A 22,205-nucleotide genomic window follows, 5' to 3' on the forward strand; every position below is an offset into this window, starting at 1 on the left:
ACCTGTGTTAAGGTAGCAAACGTTTAGTGAGCTGTGTCTGCATACAACTTAATCTCAAGGTGATGCTGGTTTGTGACTTCTTATAAATAACTGTAGCTTTAGTAAAACCTGTGCTGAAGAGAATAGTGAATGGTGGCTTCTTCTTTATTGATACTCAATTCTTATGTATTTACTAGTGTCTAGAGGACATAATGGTAAGAGCGTAGTGACTTGAAGATGGTGAAAGATTGTGCTTTTCTGTGTCGTGTTTTAAGGTTTAGGAAAAACATTTTCCTTTTGTTGAACTTTCCTCTGGATTTTCAGCAGTTTCTCTTGAGATCTAATTTTACTTTCATTCTAGATACTGTAGTGTTATCCAGTTCTCCTAAAATTCCTTCCTGTCCCTAGAGAGATGTGTTGGATAGCAGTCTTGCTGGAACAGCATAGTCTGATTATATGGAAGAGAGCAAGAAAATGTTATTGTGTGATAGGGGATCTCGAGCTGTGGATCAGTACTAAAACGCTGATGATAACGGGTATTGATCAGTTTGCTAATCTGAGGGAGAGAGACATCACAAATGCTCTTAAAATATGAATGTTCCTGAAACCACATGTATGTTGATTTAGAAAGCCATGGTTTGTACTTTGGAAAGAAATTACTATTTCTTCTGTTTCTAAAAATACATATTTATAATGTAAGTACATATTTATTCACAGATTCTAAAAGCGGAAAGACAGTCTCATCTTAGGTGGGGAGGGTTTTTTGTCTGTGCTTTGTCTTTTAATTATTTGTTCAGTCCCAGCCATCCACCCGCTCAGTTCCCATGCGTGTTTTTCCCTCACCATTCAATAGGATGTTTGTCAGTGACATGAGCATCAAAGCTGAGGCTGACACAGGATCGGCACCATATGGGTTAGGCTTAGCACTTTTCCTCTGGTAAGGACCAGGCAAATGTTTATTGAAAGGGTTCATCTAGACATTTTCATGGTTGCAGCAGAGAGAAAACATTTTAGAAGCAAGAGAATGTTGTTGTAAAATCTTCACAGGAAGAGATGGAAAAAATGCATTGTCAGAAAATGTGGGTTCTCCCTTAACTATTAGGATTTCAAAGAATTCCTCCTCCTCCCAGTCTTCAGTTCTTTCAAAGCAACACTGTGCAATTCCCACAGAGCAGATTTATGCTTACAAAGAGTAATAAATAATTTTGAGACAGACATGTCTTGAGCCAGATTATATTTAAATTGTTTTCCTGAAAGTTGAGGGAAACCTCATCAGTAATACCTAATTGGTTGAAAACTCAGTTTGGGTTTGTCTTTAAGAAATACAGTTTGGGTCAGATCTTCACCTTGACCAAAACTGCTGCTCTTGAATCAGCTGAGTGAAAGCACAGCAGAACTTGCACAGATTTAATACTGATCCTGGAACTGGATCATTTGTGTCACTTCAAAATGCTTGAGTTTAAGAGCCTGTTTTAAGAGTTGTACAATAACTCAATGTGCCTATGAGATCATGTATTTAAAAGATAGAAGCTAGCAGAGTTTTACGTATTTAACAAATGGAAAAGCTGGAGCAGATTACATTGAAGTGATCCACCTACTGAAGAGATAGGAAAAACTGTAAGTGGGAATTGTTGGGTTTGCCTATTCAAGAAGGGTTGAGAAACAGAGATAGGATTTGAGCAGTGTGATTTGTGTCATCCAAACACATTATCATGCTTAAACTTTACATTTAATTAACAGCGTCCTTAAAATAAACTGTAATTGCAGGTACCACGTACTATTCTTTGGAGAGTCTATCATGTTACTGCAAGGCTACAAATACATAACCAAAGGCTATTGCAAAAGAAGCTTGTGCTCTCTATGCCAGAGATACAATAAAGCAATACATGTACACAATACCTTCCCTTTTATCTCCCGCTTCAAAAGCCAAAAATTCAATCCTGTGGCAGAACTTTGAACAAATCTGTAAGTCTTACTGTCAGCCAAATGTTAACTGGCCCAAGTACAGAGTTCTGTATTGTTCTTGTAAGGATACTGCTATTTGTGTCTGTAATTTGGCAGCAGCACTACATACAAAGAATCTGGTTATATCAATGGAAACTTGAGTATTTTACTGTTTGTAAGAAATAACTTAATTCTGTATTTGCAAAGCATATTTGGAGCTTGTGGGAAACTTGATTTCTTTCACTCTTCTGTCAACCTAGTGAGCAGTATTAGAGAATGTCCCTAAAGAGGCATGTGTGCCTGTTGCTGTAGGAAGGAAACCAATTTTAGCTGTTTTAAAGATTAATATATCCGTAAGGAGAGATTGTGGTGGCGGTTAGGATTCCAGCTGATCAGTCTGGCGGGCTTATAAACAGATCCAAGCTACAGCAGAGGAAATTTTCCAAAGAATGCAGAAGGAAATATCTGCACGGCACAGAGAGAGTTATGAGGCATTTCTCGCTGCAGCCAAACTGTGAACATACTTAGGTCAAGTGCGGGGAGAAAGATCCATAGGATAAAGTGACCAGTCGGCATCACAATCTTGAAATGAAAGACTGTAGGAAGCATCGGCACGCTCCTGAAATGTTCTATAGTTTGTAAACATGCTTCCTTTGTTATTATTTGAAGGAGTTACTTATTGTCATACAGTTGATATTGTAGTAACATCTAGGGATTTTAACCAAGATAAGGGCATGAGTGGCAGGCACTCAGCAAGGTAAGATTAAGAGGTGGTGGAAGTGAAGGGTACAAATGGAAGATTTTTGTGTGATGAACTGGAAATTCTTTCCTCTTGGTAGTTTTTCTGGTATTTTGAGTGGGTAGATACTGTAAAGGATAAATAATGGGGGGGGGGGTGTGAACTAATGGAGACTAGAGGATGTGAAAGATAAACTGTAAGATGGGAGGGGAAAGGTGTGAGTAAAAGAGCAGAATTCTGTTTATTATGAATTTTAAGGGCTGTTTTTCCCCAGACGAACTCACCCAGATTTCCCTAGGCATGGTAAATGGCATATTGACCTAAAGTTCCTTTCTTTCCCTAGCAAATTATGAAGGATCGGTGGATGAATGTTGGCCATGAAGAAGAAGAACTAAAGCCATATACTGAACCTGAACCAGATTTTAATGACACTAAGAGAATAGGTAAGACTATTACAAGGATGTTGCATCTGATGTACACAGGCAGTTTTATCTTGTAGATCCCACTAAGCTCTTACCAAATTTGACATGCAATCTCATCCTACAAATAAAATGTTTTCTCTTTATTTAAATGAGAAATTTCATTACAATGCCCTCCTTATAACTACTGTTGTGACTTCATAGAGCTGGCATAAATCTACAAGCATAGTAAAAGACGAATAAGATTACAGAATTCATCATGCAGAAGGAAACGAGCAACAGTTTTTATCTGGCATGGTCAGAGAAAGATGCTATGTTGTTCCTATAGCTGTTTGTAGTTTCTATTTGCCAGTGTCGTCATTGAATAGCATTGAACTCTGTTGAATAACATAGTTGGGAGTTTTCAAGAGCATAACGATGAAAGGAGGAGAGTTGCAGTCTTTTTGATTTTGCTCAGCAAAGATGATGCTGGTTGAATGGAATCCCAGTTATATGTTAAATTATAAGGTGTTTTTTTTACTACTTTCATTGTTCTTCAGTTGTCAGGAAACTCAAGCACTTACTCTGGTAATGCATCTAGTTCTTCTTACTTTTAGACATAATGGTGACAATGGGCTTTTCAAGAGAAGAAATCCATGAATCTTTAGTAAACCAAAAGTATGATGAAGTCATGGCTACTTACCTACTTCTAGGTAGAAAACCACCTGAAGTAAGTGCTACTTAATTTATGTCTTCTCTCACCTTTATATCTGGTTGAATTGAATATTCTGGTGATTAATGTTTTACTGAACTACTTTGCAACATTTTCTGTTAAAAAAAATTGATAACTTGCTAATGTCTTCCCCTTTTCATATCTTCTTGGATATATTGTTAGTTCCCATATGAAGAAATAGACTGAATATAGTATCTTCACATTTGCTTGTAAATCTGTTGAATTGCTTTGTTAAAAAGCTAGCTGTTAATCTGAAGTGGCCTGACTTCTAAGTGCTCAATCTTCTTCCTGTCATGTGCATTTACAGTTAAAATCTGAAATAGTTAATTTCACTAGAGCAATCCTCAAACTTTTAAGATGTAACATTTATTTCTCAGAAATGCGTTCAGCCTTTCTCAGTTGTACTATTTTATAGTGTATTTTATTATATAATAAATAACTGCATGATGGCCATTAATATATTTGTGATAGGAAATATTTTGACTGTTTTGGAGCTAGAAGGATCTTTTAGGACCATAGGGATTTTCAAGAAATCAAATCAAGACCACGGCTTTCTTTTTGAAGGGAATTTTTTCCTGCTGCTTCATTAGCCTTCCTTCATTTCCAAGACTGTGTAGATCCGCTATGTGCATTGTTGAGTACGTTTTCCCACAGCATCTCTGAACCAGAATTCCCTTGTGATGGCAGAGCATGGAGGGAATATGTCTAGCATGATTTTGACTTAAACTACTTGGAAGAGGATATTTGTCTTTTCCACTGCTTGCTCTTACAACTTAGGCTTCTTAGATATCAACGAACCGGTGGCTGAATTATATGCCTTATAAAGATGTGTTAAAGGGCTGTAAGGAATCCTTGAATCAGTAGTACTTTCTTTTTTAGCCCTTCTGACTCACTCTGCATTTTGGAATTTTTCTGAAGTTAGAAATGCTTTTTAAGCTTAAAAAAAGAGTTGAGGGAGCCACTCTTTGGCTTAGGTTTTAAAATAGCACAGTTTTGTAACTGTGGAGTCTGCTAATTTTGTTTTCAGCATTCATTAACTTCTTAGCTTTAGCTGTGTTTTTAAAGCACATTACACAGAGTCGCAGAATGGTTGGGGTTGGAAGGGACCTCTGGAGATCAAGCAGTCTAACTCCCCTGCTAAAGCAGGTTTAACTGTTACACACACATGAAGTGATAAAATTCATTTTGAATAAAATTAAACTCTGGGTATAATTTTACCTCTTTGCTTCAAAATGCTCTGAAAGTACCAGCAATGTTGAATTTATGCTTTGAAAAACTTTTTCTTCTAGTTTGAAGGAGGTGAGTCCTTGACAAGCAGCAACTTGGGTCAAAGGTCTCGTCCTAGCAGTGACCTCAACAACAGTTCTGTGCAGTCTCCCGCTCACCTGAAGGTCCAGCGGAGTATATCAACTAACCAGAAACAACGGCGTTTCAGTGATCATGGTGGGGATGACATTCCAACAAGTAAAGTAACATACACAACTGAAGTCTGAATGTGCAGTGTTTTGTGAACCTGGCAGGTCCACCACTCTGTGCATTTGTTGTGTATCTCGTTGTGCTCCACTGTGATGCTTTTATTTGTATGAATGCTTCTGTCGTAATTCTGGGTCAGTGTCACTTAGAGAGTTAATGTTTTAAACTTGTTACTTGCTTTATTCACTAAATAAGAGCTTGAGGATGTTTTGTGTTTACGAAGTAATGGCAAAATATTGGTCTGGAATAGAGTCAAAAGCAGTAAACCATTATGTTTACCAGTGCATTTGAAGATGGGTTCAAATTGTTTCCAAGAGACAACAATTTTACCAATTATTAGGGAAATATTTTCTGGTGAAAGTGGTTACATCAAAAAGGAGTGCACATTTAAAACATTAACTAAAAAGGTGGTTTTTTTTGTTGTTTTTTTTTTTCCCCCTCACCCCCTGAGAGAGCTGTTAAATTACAGGAAATATTTTTAAAATGCTAAAAATGTCCCTTTTCTCTGCCTTAATTTACATTATTATTTCTATTTTTACCGTTTTCCCTCTGTGGTAGTTCGTTGTGATTACTTTTTGGGGGGAAAAAAAGGAAAATTGTGAGGATCATCAGCTAATGTGACTTTTATTTCAAGGGAATGTAAAATTCTACAGATGGAAATTTGCCTCAAAGCATTTTAAAGAATGGTAAGGGGGAAAGAATTGTAATTTTCCAACCATAAACATGCTTTTAAACAAAATAGTTCTAGGGTTTTCAGGGGAAAAGGAGCTTCCATGGTGTTTAAAGTTAGAATTAAAATATTCTTCTAGGTTTTACATCCTGATGTGAAATGGGAACTAATTCTGAACTGCAAAGAGAGTGTAGGTAAAAAACTTAACCTGGCAAACCTCAATTGAATAGGTTGATGTATGTGCTGAGTTTGCAGTCATAGTTGTTCAAATGCTTTTTTGGGCTCAGAGAATTGTATCTGGACTATTTTGGCCAGGAAAAATGCAATGATTATTTTTAGGTATTTATTAATTCTGGTTTTATTTGGCAGTTGGTCCCTCAATTCCTCCTGCTGTGTCATACACGAAAAGGGCTCAGGCAAATAGTGTGGAAAGCGAACAGAAGGAAGACTGGGACAAGGATGTCTCACGCAAACTTAGCAGCACTACAGTGGGATCCAAAGGAGAAATGGCTGCAAGTCCACTTGTGGGTCCAGAAAGAAAGAAATCCACCATTCCCAGTGTGAGTGTGCTTTTGCCTGGTTATATTTGTTTTTCCCTATTTAAACAAAATCCGCAGCATAAGGTTACTATAGACGTAATGGTTACTGAATAAGCCACTAAGTCTATTTCTGGTAACTTTTGCTGGCAGACAGAAATAGACAGGCTTCAGTGGATGCCTTTAACATAAACTTTTCCCTTCCCCCACAACTTTACTTTTTCTAACACTAACATAAGAGTAAGCACTAGGATGCCTGCACTTGGGCAAACTGAAGATCTGTCAAGACAAATAGTGGATATTTAGGGAAAGAACATAAGAACAGTGCCAATATGGAGTGCTCTGTTGCTGGTTTCTAATTCTTGTGTATCTACAAGGAAGCCAGGGGACTTCCTGAATCAGAGATTTCATCTGAATAATCCTGTGTAATATCCCTCATAAGTGTTTTCCCTGTGACTTTGCTTAGTTTTCTGAAACCACCGCTCTTTGGACTTCACAAATAAGGTGGAGGGGAGGGGAACAACCTACTTTTCCCCTGGTGTGTGTGCCTGTTGATGTTACGAATTACAACCTGTTTCTTGTCATAAGAAATGATTTATTTTCTAGTTCTTCTGTTACAACGTCCTTCACAGTTTTGTAAACTAGTATCATGTTACTGCCTTAGACATCTTTGTTCCAAATAGGAGAGTCTGCCTCTCCTAATGTGAAAGCATCTACTTTGTGGAAGTTCATGGGCAGTAGTATCAGTGTTTAGGCTATACAATGGAAAAATGTTGTGTAATGTTTAATCAGCTACTTAGGAGCAAGAGTTCATGTGGGGAAAAAAGGAATTGTAAATTAAGATTCAAGTACACTTTATGCTATTTAGGAGGCACACTGTATTAAATACAAAAATTCTGGCCACCTTTTAGCACAGGCAGCAAGAATTGCCGTTGTCCTTTGGGATTCTACATGCTGGCTCCCATCTTGGATACTCTGGGGAGGTTAGATGCATTTCTGCAGGAATTTTCTTTAAACAAAATAGATGCTGAAGTTCATGTTAACTCTTGCTGTTCTACAGGCTGTGTCTGCAGGCACTTTAAACATTTCTTTCAAATTTAAAATAAATTGTTTATCCCCACAAAGAGTCTTTGAAATTAGGGCTGTGTGGATTATATGCAGGAACTTTGTGACTTCTAAGATTAGATTTCATATCTGAGCCTTCCCAAAACTATATTGCCCCAGAGCTGATTACAGTCACGTATGGTACAAGCTGATGTATCAAAAGCATTTCTCTGCTTTCTGAGAACTAATTAAATGGAATATCTTTGCTATTCAGAATAAGAAACTGATTTACTTGCTAATGGCAACTTCAGTATTTGTGTTTTGAGGACTTAGAGGCTTTGTGATGGGCAAGATTAAGGAATAGTGGTGTCTGATATTGCAGCAGTAGTTAAAGTTGAGCAGCTTACAAAAAAATCTAAGTTTGGTTTTTAAAACTCGTGTTTATAGTGAACAAAGCAAATTTAATATGGATAATTTTAAAATACTTCTGTGTAACTTTAAGGGTGATGTTAGGGAAGGTAGGATTTCTTATAAACAAGTTTGTCACCTCCAGTCATACTTGTCTAGCTTGCAAGAGTTTAATTCGAAAACCAGGTAAGTGCAGTTGTTAATCTTCCTTACACATTGGCCTTGAAACAGTTTATTCAGTAGTCTCTGGGGGGGTGATACTAATGCTGCAAATCTGTAGAAGAGGGAGACCTAAACACACAGTAAATCTTGCAGAGGTCATGATGCCCTACAGTTCCCAAATTTAGAGTATTTGAAATCTTGCCAGCGTGTATTGGTATGTTAGGTTAGTACTTTGAAAACCTCTTTCACCCCAAATTCAATATGTACTGTATTAAAAACAGAATTGTCCATCGTGTACTGCAAGTAAGCCTTCAGCAGCTAATCTGTGCATGACAGGGGAGGAGGAGAACATTGGTATTCTATGAAGTATGTGCAAACTGAAATCAGTAACAAGGAAAGTTCCATCAGTATTTTTTATTCTGTTTATTTAGTTTTATTTTTATTGTTGCTACAAGACACATCTGGCGTTATCTGCATAATAATTTCTGGGTTGGCAGACACAGATTAAGAATGTTTTCTTTTTGTTCTCTTGAAACCTCTTTTGACAGAAGGCAAGTAACTGTAAGGCTGGAGCCTTAGCAACTTAATCTCCACAGGGAAGCCTTTCAACCAGCCAGATAGATGTGTTCTCTAGGATTCCAGTTTGTTCCTTTGGTCCCAGAGACAAATAACTTAGTAAGACAGTATGTGGGAATTGGATAATAATACTTAGGAAAGCAAATGTCAGCAAATTTGAGTTTCTCTATGTTTTATTTTAGTGTACTCTCAATGGTACAGTAAAGTGATGGTGAATAAGCTATTAGAAAAGATAGCTGATATAAATTATTTGTTTCAATACATTAGGCTAGTACATTTGAAGACATTAAGAATATACATAAAGGGATGAAACTGGTTTTATTTGTTTCCAATTCTGGCATTTCTGTACAACACAATATACAGTAGAAGAAGGTATTTAGTTTAATTTTTGTCTCAATTTTCTTCTAGAATAATGTATTTTCTGGTAGTGGAATGACAAGGAGGAACACTTACGTTTGTGAACGTTCTTCAGATCGCTATTCTGCAATACAGAATGGGAAGGACAACAGGTATTCTTCAACTTTTATTACTTACTAATTTGGGTACAAAAGCTGAGGCACAGAGAAGCAGGTTATGCAATTAGTGAATACCATTATGAAGCATGGTGTGAAATACATGAAGTCCGATTGTATCTTTTCATCTTGTCTTCCACCACAATTTCTATGTTTGTAATGAAATTTATAACTAAATATGTAGATTTGCCTTTGTCTCTTTTTATGGATCCACATTTATTACCAATGGTTGTCTTGCAACAGTGAGTAAAGTAACTGCTTACAACCAAATAGACAACTCTGTTATGGAGAACTTTGTTGGATCACCCCAACAGTGGAGCCTAATCCCTTTCCATTTCTTCTAGTAATCAAAATTGTTAAGACTTGTCAATTCTATATGGTACAATTTTTTGGCCTAAAATAATATTTTAGTAGAGATGGTAACCAAGTTGTATGTGTTTTTGGGATGATAATTACACTGTTTATATGTTTTGTTAAATATTATTGTATTTAACACTGCCACAATTACTGGGGGTTTTGAGATACATCCTTTGTTCATCCTTGGTGTTAGTTTAACCCTGTACCTGACTGCAAAATAAACATTGGCTTTACTGGGGAGTAATGCAAACTGGATATTTTTTAGTTTAAAGCATTAAGTCTTACTCTGATTTTATTTTGGTGTTAGCTACTTAAATAACAAAGGGTAAAATGAATCAGAAAATCCCTAGCATGAAATAACACCATCTAGTAAATTAGTTTAGTTTTATTTTCTGTTTTGGTGTCTGAATTTTTTAATTATGCATTTAATTTTGAAAATAGCAAGAGTATAGGGCTGTTGAACTATAGTAAAATGAGCTATGGAACACGTGAAGTACAGCTATTCCGAGTGCTATAAGGAGGTACATTAAAAAGACTGATTTTCAGTATTTAATTAATTTCAAATTATTAGGTGCTCTCAAAAGCATCTTTCCAAATTTTTGACTATAGATAAAAATATTTGAACAAAGTTTGCAACAGTTTTTTTTTTTTAAAGAAATAAGAATTTTTTTTTTAGGATTAAAATTTATACTTAAGTAATTTTTCTGATCTCACAAAAATGAATACAGGTTTTCCTGCAATAGATTTAATACCAAAAACATAATGAGAAGGGATTTTATTTCAAAAGTTTCTCATTTTTTAAATTTATATTTAATTTTTTTTCTATAGCATTGAAAAGACAACTCTTAATCCCTGTTCCTTTCATAAGTGCAATGAGTATGTTCTGCTTTTTGAGCATATTCTGAAAAATGAGGGATTTTTGAGTTGTATACTCACCTTTCCTGTAATACATTGTGATTGTATTTGGTATAGCTGAAAATCTTGTGTAATTGGCTTACTCACACTAAATCTTTACCTCTTTGCTACAGATATTATTTAGCTTTGGGACTGTTGTTGCTAATACATTATTAATGCAATTTTTTTTATGCTTGTGGAGACAAAGCTGTAGTTTGACTTCTGTATTAAAAAGTCATTTGACTTTTATATTAAAAATTAATAAGATGATAGTTTTACTGCTACTTTCATCTCTTCCTTGCCACTTAGGCAAAGCAGGGTAGAGAGAACTGTGTTTTGGCTCATCCTAGCAGTGGTTGAGATGGTCCAGAGGAGAAGTACAACTTGATCCTTTGAAAATAGACTTGCTACCAAGTGATAATGTGACAGCAGTTCCAAATGTTTCAAGTTCTAGGTGTTTGAGTTTTAACTGAAAATAAGGGTATTCATTTCACAAAAGGAGACTCTATTTAATCAATCTATTTAAGGCTTTTGCAAATTTCTTTTTCAGTTTTTTTTTACTATTTCCATGTACCTTTGTGGTATTTCTTCATTACTTTGAATAATGTGTGTGTAACCTTTAATCTTGGGAGGAGTGAAAAGGCCTGATTTAACATATATGGTGATGTGATTTATGGATGAACATAATTTTCTCATAATTCTGTATTCTTTCCTTAAGCTGAATATGGCAGCTGGGTCACTCAGTCTTCCGGTTTTTTAAATGGCACTAAAAGAAGAAATTAATTGTTATTTTCCCTGTTTGCTATGGTGTTATACTCTAACCTTTCTTTTCCCTTTTCATTTGTCCTTCCCTCCTGCCTTGCTGCCGTGGTAAAAGCCTAACAGAAATGTCTGCGAGTAGCACGTCTTCCGCAGGCTCTGCAGTAGCTTCTGCTGTATCAACACGGCCTCGGCATCAAAAGTCTATGTCTGCCTCTGGTCATCCTATAAAAGTTACACTGCCAACCATCAAAGACGGCACTGAAGCTTACAGACCAAGGTAATAAATTGATTACTATTTCTTTAATGCTGTGCACTTCAAAAATTTCTTGTTTAGTCCATGATCTGCTTTGATTGCAGTCTATTCAAAACTGTCATTTTGCATTCTGTCTCAAAACACCAGGTTACTCAAGTAGTGTGGGCATTACAGACAATTTAAGCCTGATTTTGTTCATAACATGTTTGCATATTGTTAAAAAAGTCCCTTGACTGCCTCCCTCTGGATGCTTCTGGAAAACTTAAGTAGTTAAACATTTAACTAATTTAGACAGGACTGTACAACACAGGCCACCATAAAGTCATGTGAGACACTGAAATGTTAACCTTTGGGTTTTGTAGATTGCTAGGCTCATTTCTGTCTTAAAAGCACTGTAGTATAGTTACTGTTAATTGCCCAAATAGCTTTATGTATTTATTTGTGCCAGATTACTTCTTAAGAAGTATCTGTTAAGCTTTTGGAGTGCTTGTGTGTTAAAGGTTTTGATGAACATAGTTTTCAGGAAGAGGACTAGGAACATTCAGATGTTACTACAGAGTTTTCTACCTTTTCCCTTTGTCTTATTATCTGTATGTATTTTTTAACTGCTCTTAATACTTGAGACAGTTTGATTTTACAATGAATATGTATCTTGATTATTTCTAAGTATGAATCATAAAGGGAAATAAGTAGTAGAATCAGGCTTAAAGAAAAAGGAATCAAGAGCAGGATTTTTTTTCCTGTCTTTGAGAAATGGTTGTCATGTAGGAGGGTTTCTAGCACAGTCTTTCTCTTTATTTATGTTTCTGTTTTCCCAGCAGTGCAACTCAAAGAGTGCCTGCTGCTTCCCCGTCTGCTCATAGTATTAGCACTACCACTCCAGACCGAACCCGCTTTCCTCGGGGGAGTTCAAGTCGAAGCACTTTCCATGGTGAGCAGCTAAGGGAGCGGCGTAATGCCACTTACAATGGACCGCCTGCCTCACCATCACATGAAACCGGTGCTTTTGCACATGCTAGAAGAGGGACATCAACTGGTATTATAAGCAAGATAACTTCCAAGTTTGTTCGCAGGTTAGTACCTCGATTTTTAAGAGAAAAAAAGGAAAGTTCAGCTTATATAGGGCCATATTTGCAAAGTCATTGAAAATGTCCAGTTTAAGTCTGAAGTAGATGTACATTTAGTCAGAATGCTGCTTGGTTACATTTAGTCAGAATGCTGCTTGGTTTGTATGTCCCTTTCAGAACCTGCCTTGTTTTACTTCTCTGTGTGTATTGTAACTGTTATGTTTGACCAGTTATTCTGCTGCTTTATCTGAAAGGAGCAAAAGAATGCTTCTCAAAAGCATTTTTACTCATGCTTTACAGCTAAAATACAGAGATGCTACAATTAAGTTAAAATGAAATGAACTTAAATACTGAAAGCAGTGACTTAAAAATGAGTCATTATTTAATAACAATATTTTAACTGGATGCACTTTGTTGCAAGGGCTGTATTTACAAGTGTTTCATTGCCATGCTTAGAGGGAAGAGGTATTAACAAATTATTTCAGGGACTTCTAAAATACATGAGTAGATGAGAAGTGTAGAAGTGGGCAGAAGTCTGGATGTCTGGAAATACTAATATTTCAGTATCATGCAGCCTCTCATATCATGTTACCAGCTTCTTCAAAAGCAAGTTCAGGATTCTGAAAGAAGAAAACCCACACACCCTGGACCTGCGGTCATTCCCGTGATGATGCTAACAGTAATAATATTGTAAGAAGTGCTGGGAAGGATTTTCAAATACATAGTTTAATATTAAGTGACTATTGACTTCGCAGTCCCAATAGCTTTTCCAAAATGGGATTTAATTTTCAGTTTGCCCCTATCTAACAGTGATTTACTTATAATTCTTAAGCCTACTTATGGATGTATCCATATGCATTATTGTCAGTTTTACAACAGAACTATGTCTTGTAAACCTCGCTTTTCTTTGCAGAATTATGCTGTTATGTAATGAATTGTCATTTGTCTGTGTGTGTATATATATAATATATAGATATAAAAATTCAAACCTAGGTTAAGATAGTAGCAAATCTGTAAGTAAAATATGAGTTGCATAAGATGATACTATAAGGGAAGAGAGAAAGCTAGAAATTCAGTGTTTTCCTTATAAAATGGATTTAACCTGGTGAGCACCTAGTGCCTCACTGTATGTTTAAGCAATACCTCTTATGATGAACTAAAAAGAAAAACAAAAAAAAAGTATGTGAATTATTTTCTTTTTTCAGAAACCTGAAGATACAGGACTATGATCCTCCATTATTGGTATCTCCAGCACTTTACGGGGTGGGGGGGAAGAATTTGTTCTGCAGTTTAAAACAAGAAACAAAAGTTACAGCAAAATTAGTCTCTTGTGTTGTCAGGGTACATTTCTTAATGGGGAAAAAAAGGTATTTTCTGTTACTTACCTAACCAATTTCAAGAGCACAGGCTGGTTTTCTGCACTGCAGCTCATTGCTATTTGCAAGGAATGGTATCTTGAATTGTTTTGATGAGTCAGATCAAAGAATATTTTCATTATGTTATACTGCAATGTTAGAATAATACTGTAAACTGTGTATTTAGAATTAACATTGTAAATTGATGTCTTAAAGTTATCTTTACTAGAGAACATTTTATACAATTTCCTGTTATGCCTTATACAGCTAAAAATGTGTTTTCCTATAATGAAGGCCTTATAAGGGCTTTGGGTGGTTTGTTGCTGGTGGTGGTGGAGGGTTTGGTGTTTTGTTGTGGTTTTGTTTCTGTAAACTGGGGGTTGTTTGAGACTTTGGGTGGAGGTTTGGGGGTTGCTGTTCTTTAGCTGGATCACGTAACTGCATGCCTGTTAACTTGTGTGCTGCTCAGTAAATAATGGTTTAAAGCATACTTTGAATAGAAGGTGTCATGAAAGACTTTTATTATCTTTTGGCAAAGGTTAAATGCCTTTTCTGGTAAGTATATAAAACAAATCCGTAATGAGAATGCTTAACGAATAGGGTATTGATGTATTTTGCATCAATGGTTTATGTCAAATGATGCTTCTCTGATGTTATTTACTAAAGTATTTGTGTTTTGAAGATATTATAAATTAGTAGCTGAAATTGTGTGCTAAAATGTTTGTACAGCAGCACTAGGAACATACCTAGGTGGCTTACACACTGTTTTTCAAGTTGATTCAGACTAAAAGGGCATAATACAGAACAGTTCCTTTTTACAGTTATAATTCACCAAAATGAGGAAAAAAAAAATACATGTTTAACCTCTAGCTCACCAGTAATCTTGCCAAAGCCAGTGTAACAGCTGATTTGCTTAAAGATAAGCAGGTGTTGAAGTAAGCTTTCTCAACTGGGCTCCAAACATTTGATCTCACAAACTCCTAGGCACGTCTTACCTTTAATAATTTGAGTGTGCCTAAGCAAGAGCACCTCCCTGTGCTCTCCGGACTGAGCTGTAAAGGCTTGGCCAGAAGGGTGCAGAGTGGAGCACCCCCCTCCCCCAGACCGCCTTGATCCTGTGTGCTTGCTGGATTTACATGTGGCCATTGCCCTCTGTCTGCAGTAGGTTAAGAATAACGTGTTGATATTACCATCAATTTAAAAAACAGATAAATAAACCATTATGTGTTAGAGCTGCAAGAAGTGAAGGTGTCATAAAGGGAAGTTAAATTTACAGCTGTGGGAAAAATACTATTAAACAGTGTTAGGCTTGACATAATTATACTGATTTTTCTCTTTTTTCGATCAGTGGCTATTTAACATTGTTCTAGATGTAGGTTTTCTTAACTTTTATTTTTCACCTTTATCATTGAATCTCAACCTTAACTTTGTTTTGAGGGATCCAAGTGAAGGCGAAGCCAGTGGCAGAACTGACACCTCAAGGTGAGGAGCCACTATTAATACTTCGCTCCTAGGTCTTTCGCATCAAGGTTTAAGTGGTTTCTTCAAGAGTTAATCAGGATGTAAAATAGAATAGTATTTAATTAATCTGCATTTCAAAAATGGTTTTTATTTGTGGGGGGAGGGGCTTTGGTGAGGGCCTTTATCCCTTGCGAAGTATTTGATATAAAAGTTTTATTTAAGTATATTCCCATGAACAATAAAGCCCCCTGTAGGAGCTGACCAATTATTTAGGCACTTAAAATCATGTTTTGGCTTATAAATATTTAATGGTGTTTACTTTTGGTTTCAGTAGAAAATATAGTATACTTTGTGTCTGTGTGTGTGTATATATTTAATATCGCATTTTTACTATAGTTGCTTACTGCATTCATTATTAAAGCTGCTGTTAACCAGAAGTAAACACCTTTAGTCCCTGTGAAATGAATGTCACTTCACATTGAGAAATAAGTGACATTCAGAGACAAAAAGGGTGGTGACTGCTAAGTACTGAATTTGTATGGCAACCACTGTACACAAATCTGTATCTGCTGTCTTAGTACTAAAGCATTCCTTCATATGCTCATTTTCCAGTATATCTGCTCTTTTGCCATATCTCAGCATTTGGTTCTGCATTTTTGGTGTGCTTAGCACAATGCTTAACACTTTATTTTGATGCTCTCTAATGAACAGGCATTGTAGTTTGCATCCTAAACTGGTCACTTATGGAAAGTGTCGGCTTAGATGTCAAAACAGAAAGCCTTTATTTAAACAACAAAAAAAGGCAGCACGTTTTTAACAGGATTCATTGTTTAATACACAATACATTTTATTTACGTTAGCCCTTTTCAATTCAAAGTTTATTAGCTGTCAAATTCTTGATGTGGAAAGGGAAAAAAGAGATTAATCAACTGTTCAAATGAAGTGTGAAATTGCTTTCAGCTCTTGCTTTCATTCTCCAGCTTCCTCTACTTTTTGTCATCCTACAGTGTCTGTTTTGGGCTAAAAGTCTTTGAGATCTTCTCCCTGCCATGCTCTGTCGCTTAACACTGATGTGGCTTCTTGGGGATCACACTGAAAGTCAAATTAAAAATGCTTGTTTTGACTCCTCTCTGAATAGTGACAGTTTGTAGACTGTCAAAATGAGAACAGCACCTTTCCCCAGTGATGGATGGGGGGCATCAGGCATCTGAAGTAGCTGGAACAAGAATAGAAACAGTTGGCTGTTACTTTTAAATAATGAGTGCTGTTTCTCCAAATGCTTTCTGCAATTGAATAAATAAAAGAAGCATCAGAGCAAGAACCTTGGTTGGAAATTAATCCTTTGAAATTTTGTCCATGTCATTGTGTCAACAAAATTACTTTGTTTCTATATGTCACTGTTTCTTCCATGAAAAAGCCACAGGCTGTGTCCTTAACTGCTTGACAAGCAAGCTGTTTACAACCAAATTACAGCAAAAAAATTTTGCTTAATCTGTTAAAATAAAGCACATTGTTATATTTTTACAGAGAGAGAGGTCAAAAATACATAATAAATGCAAAAAGGAGGGAAAGGAAGAAAAGAGGGGAGGGAATTAACTGAACTCTTGTGAATCACAGGGTGGGATTTCTTCCTCTGCTGCTTTTACAGTATGATTTCTGCTTCAGGATTGTCTCTCTCAACTTCAGTTCTGTCGGTGTATGGCATGCTCCAGATCATGAAATCAGCAGAACTTCAGTCATGCTTTTACATAGATTCCACTTTCTTTGGAGCAGTCTGGAGTAACGTGTGTCCGCTGCAGTTACCATTGCACATGTCATCAGAACGTTTTAGAGCAGGGGTTTTCAAACTTGCTTTGCTTGTGTGCCACCACTGGGAGCTGCTTCAGTACTGGCAGCAGCTCCCAGTGCTGCTCTGCAGCACACGTGCATGCAGATGGTGCACGACTGTTCCAGCAGCGTCCTGTCCATCAAAACCTTTGAATTGGCTTCTGTGTGACTGTGTGGCAATGGCAGTTTAGAAACCCCTGCTCAAGAACTGTATTTCTCTTCTATCTTTTGGTTCTACGGCTTTTATTCTTGACTGTTCTGTATGTCACTTCTTCCAGGAGTGCTTCTGGGGAGCCAAAAGACAGAGAGAAGGAGGATAGCAAGGATTCCAAGCCACGTTCCTTGCGGTTCACGTGGAGTATGAAGACCACTAGTTCTATGGACCCTAATGATATGATGAGAGAGATTCGGAAAGTGTTAGATGCTAATAACTGTGATTACGAACAAAAAGAGAGGTTTTTGCTCTTCTGTGTTCACGGTGATGCACGACAAGATAGCCTTGTTCAGTGGGAGATGGAAGTCTGCAAACTGCCGCGGTTGTCGCTCAATGGAGTTCGCTTCAAAAGAATATCTGGGACTTCTATCGCATTTAAGAACATTGCATCCAAGATAGCGAACGAGCTTAAGCTGTAAAGAGAACCTAAATTTTTTGGGATCAGGGAAGATTCATACATGATCTACACTTTGAATGTACTGGTTACGCCTAACGTGATTGGCCTGTGAAACTCCCCATGTAGAAATTGCCCTTATTGCAATAAGGTTATACATAGTTATTCAGAATTGTAAAGTTAAATCCAGTATGACCTATATTAAATAACTGTAGCTAAAGAAGTTATGTTCACATGTACAGGTAAGTATATAGAGCATTCTGTTCATTTTATGTTCATAGAGTTGTATAATAAAAAGATGACTGCTTAAATTCAGATCTTGTATAGTTGTCTAGATTTCTGCACAGAAATATATGTTTGATGCTTTGAGTTGGAAAAATTCTTCCCTATCATTTACATTTTTGGTGGTTTTTATAAGTCTTATCTCTGTCATGCGTTTTTTAAACAACTTCTCTCCTGAGTCAGATGCACAAAAATAGTTTTGACAACTGTAGCATGACCATTTTTAATTATTTAAAGATTGTTCATAATGTGAACCGAAAGCTGATGAATAACCAGCTTTTGTTCTACACTAGACTGTTCCTGCTTATCTTAGGCTCTTATTGCCCTTGTTATCGGGTGGTGTTTAGTTGAAAAACAAACAAAATACAAACATGTTTACAGTGTTGGCACTTACAGTTAAAATCCTTTGTTCTGCCTTGGGCCAGCTCAGAATTGTGAGGGAACAGAAACCAAGTGTAAGTGATGTTCTGTCTGTAAGTTACAGTGCTTACTCCCATGTCCCATCAACCAATGTAGCACCACAATGGAGAACCATAATGATTTATTTGACTCTCATGGTGTAAAGTATCACTTGTTTTTTGCTGCCTTCAGAATACTATAAATTCCATTTTATGGAAATATGTTAATATTGGGACTGTTTAATAGCACAAGATAATCTGAAGTGTTGACCAATTTTTTCAGTTAGTAATACCACCTCAGGAATTAGCTTGGCTTTTGGAACATGTGCCCCCCCCCCCAAAGAGTACATGCAATTCCACAGGATATTTTACAGCTAAACATACATTGTTTATAATGGTAAATTGTTGATTTATGCTTTTGTGGTTGTACAGTTTGTTCCCATGTAACCTGTTTGTGTTTAATATTTTACCAGATTTCTTGTATTTATTCCACATCATTATGCCTGTAATGTGCAGCTTTGTAATTAGGCACTTGCCTATGGAAAAGAAGAAAAAAAAGACAACCCCACACATTTTTTTCCTTCATAATTAATGATTATAAACTATGTAAAACCACTAGTACTGGTACATTTTAATACTTGTTATTTTGTACTGAATTAACCATAGAGGTTGGTTGTGCAATGTTATTTAATGTCGTAATTACTGTAATATCAAGGTAAGGGCCCCATCTGCACACTCTTGTGAAGAATAGAAAGTTCATTAAGAAACTGTCACTTTAAAATAATAAAAACTAAAAAAAAAAAAAATTAAATAAAAAAACCCTCTGTGGTAAACTCTGTAACCCTAAGTTAGAAGGCTGTAAGTGTAGTAAATGTGCCATTCTCTAATGGCTTCTTGACCGAGATGGACTTTACATGCTGTACTGTGATGTAGCTTTCCTATGTAACAGTTATGTTCTGAAATGGACGTGTATTGTTGCCTTAGAAAAAGGGTGGTGTTTGGAAAGAAAGAACTGTAGCCCCTTTTCTTTTTTTTTTTTTTTTATCTGATGTTCATTGAAACAAAATCTGATGCAAGTCATCTTGATTCACTGGTGCACTCTATTAAAACTTACTTGAACAGTTCTCATACTAAACTACTTGTTGGTTGCCCTTTATAAAAGCACAGTGATTAGTGCAGGGAGCAAAATAGGCTCATGGGGTACAGGCTTCATCTTCAACACTGAATTCAGGATTAGTGATGCATTGGTTCTGGGGTCCTGCAGTGTGGTTTAGTACCTCTCAGTGGGGAAGGCAGGGTAAGGGGTCTGTGAATCATAGAACTATAGAATGGTTTGGGTTGGAGAGGACCTTAAGATCATCCAACTCCAACCCTCTGCCATGGGCAGGGATGCTTTGCACTAAACCATGTCATCCAATACTCTATCCCATGTTCAATTATCTTTGAAAATACACCACTATTAACCCAAGATCGTGTATAAACTTAGTTCTGAAACAAAACCCTTTGCCTTTTCAGAAGGTTCAGTGAAAAAAATATAGGTCATGCTGTGAGAGGGTAGATTAAGGGCTCAGGATGGCTTCCTGAGCTGTGGTTTTACCCAGCTGACTCTGCCCTACATTGGCGCTGAGTTTCAGTACTTCATGTAACCAGAGATGTGTTCATATTCCCCGAAACACATGTACCATTTCCAGAGGATGGAGACTGTGTTTCAGTTCAGCGCTCATATGAAACGTGATACCTAAAGTGCCAGTTTAATGGCATTATTTCCAGTAATGGTCAACTGTGTGAACTTCCCTGATTCCCCAGCCCTGCTGCTCTTCTGCCTTCCATTGCTGGAAGACAAGCTCTGACCCGCCTTATGCTCTCTGGAGCAGATACACCAAGTGCTTCAGCATGAGCATGAGTTGTGAAAGGTGTAGCTACACCAAAGCGCACCATTTGGCTTCCCAAACCTGTTCCTGGCAGGAATAAGATGGGAAGATCCAAGAAAGATACTTTTTCAGAACTGGTGGGTTTATTGGCAAGTAGAGCGCACTTGGTACAGAAATCAGTGGGATATTACTGAATCCTCAATGCCTGGGGTGTTCTTGGGTCCCTCAATAACAATCTTGTTAGGTACCTGTTGTGTCTAAGTTACTCTATGGGTAAGAGCGGGATTAGAACATTTGGATCCAAATGCAGTTTGACTGTCATGTGGGAGGGGATCAGTGTGGCATTAACTTGCCAAAGCTGAAAGACAGTTAAAACACCACGTCATGTTCCACACCTCCGGGAAGGGGAAGGGATGCCTTGGGTCTACAGAGGGCTTATGTAGTTGGTTGTAATTCCTTGGCAGCATTCTAGGGGGTGTTTGGGGGTCAGCAGTTAGACTACTGCATGGTTCTGCTGGTTTGGGTTGGGTTTTTTCTTCATTTCTTTATTTAGGGTATACAGACAGTTCCAAACTAAGTAAATTGGAGTGCGTGAAAAGGGATCTCAAACATTAACATGTACAGAGGTCAGTGGAAGGACTATAAACGTTCACTCCTTGTGAAGCAAGTGGTGTCGTTAATGCTGGAGTGTTCCAGTGGTGCTTAAATTCCATGAGCTGTTGGACATGAGCCTTTTGATACCTAGCGTCATGCATCTGAGAGGTACTAGGTACAAACCCAGTCTGTGGAGAAAGAGCTGCCCCTCATGAGAAGACAGATTATCTTTCACTGTCTATGCTTCTTGTTTAGGGACAAAGCATACATTCAGTAATGGGTCTATAAATGGGAAACCTTGACCTAAACACTTTTCAAAGCCCCAGAAAAAGAATTTACCATTTTTCAAGTACCTTGAGATTGTAATTGGCAAAATTCAGCATTAAACATTTGATATGTTATTTTTTGATGCTGCTACTTAATCAGCATCAAGCTATTACTTCATCCCTCAAACTATCTTAGAGAGTGGCACATGAAAATCTACAGCAGCTTATCAGAGCAGGCAAAATGGAACTCCTACACCATGCCATTACTGTTAGAATAGGTGTTTGGGACAGGACCTCTGGTGTCACCTCTGTTTCACTGTCTCTGCAGTGTTTAGGACATCCCTGTGGCTCCAGGACAAAGGCAAGCTCAGCATCTGGCTCCTTGAGTTGGGGAAGAGAATGGGTAGTTCAGAGACAGGCACCGGAGTCCAGAGGAAGAACAAGCTCCAAGTGCCATGCATGGACCATGGTAGAAGTCTGTTTGGGACCAGTTATCCTGTCCTGGGTTTAGGTCTCCACCTCAACCTTTTGGAAATACACATTAAAACCCTGGTGATGGTGACAGGAGTGGTGATGTGTTTAATACAGAACAGGGGAAGGGATAGAGCACTTTTCACATAGCGACAGGCCCGAGACTTGGCTCATATCCCCACCCTTCAGAGGACTGGCCAGGCTCTCGCTCACACAGCTTTCTGGCTGGAGCTGTGACGATGGTGACACCCATCCTTGGGGCCAATGACCATGCTGGGTGCAGGATTCGCTTGCTGAATGTTAAGGGCGTGTCTTGGAGAGACATGGATTCAAGGCTTTGTTCCTCGATAGGGAAAATATTTAGGGAGGTTTAGACTGGAGATGAGGAACAACTCCTTCCCCAAAGGGTGCTCAGGCATTGGAACAGGCTGCCCAGGGCAGTGCTGGAGTCACCGCCCCTGGAAATGCTCACACACGGTGTAGACCAGGCCCTCAGTGACATGGGTTAGTGGTGGCCTTGGCAGTGCTGGGGAGCAGTTGAACTCAATGATCTTAAAGGCCTTTT

The 22,205-nt window shown here is 37.5% G+C and overlaps 1 protein-coding gene across 11 annotated transcripts in view; it reads left to right on the forward strand.

The window, feature by feature from the left end:
- Positions 1-19,573, forward strand: part of MARK1 (microtubule affinity regulating kinase 1) — a 58,374-nt gene extending 38,801 nt beyond the window's left edge. For 2 of the 11 annotated variants that reach the window (XM_062605817.1, XM_062605828.1), the window contains 9 exons: positions 3,006-3,105; positions 3,678-3,790; positions 5,083-5,257; positions 6,306-6,496; positions 9,071-9,171; positions 11,303-11,464; positions 12,259-12,513; positions 15,300-15,344; positions 17,429-19,573. In XM_062605817.1, the coding sequence (XP_062461801.1) occupies positions 3,006-3,105; positions 3,678-3,790; positions 5,083-5,257; positions 6,306-6,496; positions 9,071-9,171; positions 11,303-11,464; positions 12,259-12,513; positions 15,300-15,344; positions 17,429-17,783 (1,497 nt within the window). In that variant the 3' untranslated portion in view covers positions 17,784-19,573. Of the gene's footprint in view, positions 1-3,005; positions 3,106-3,677; positions 3,795-5,082; positions 5,258-6,305; positions 6,497-9,070; positions 9,172-11,302; positions 11,465-12,258; positions 12,514-13,081; positions 15,345-17,428 lie in introns of those variants that run through there. The other 9 variants (XM_062605819.1, XM_062605822.1, XM_062605818.1 and 6 more) reach the window with 9 other exon arrangements.
- Positions 19,574-22,205: the final 2,632 nt, after the last annotated feature.

This window comes from Pezoporus occidentalis, unplaced genomic scaffold (genome assembly GCF_034315485.1).
Source record: "Pezoporus occidentalis ecotype Australia unplaced genomic scaffold, CSIRO_AGI_Poc_V1 ctg93, whole genome shotgun sequence".
In the NCBI taxonomy this organism is placed as follows: domain Eukaryota; kingdom Metazoa; phylum Chordata; class Aves; order Psittaciformes; family Psittacidae; genus Pezoporus; species Pezoporus occidentalis.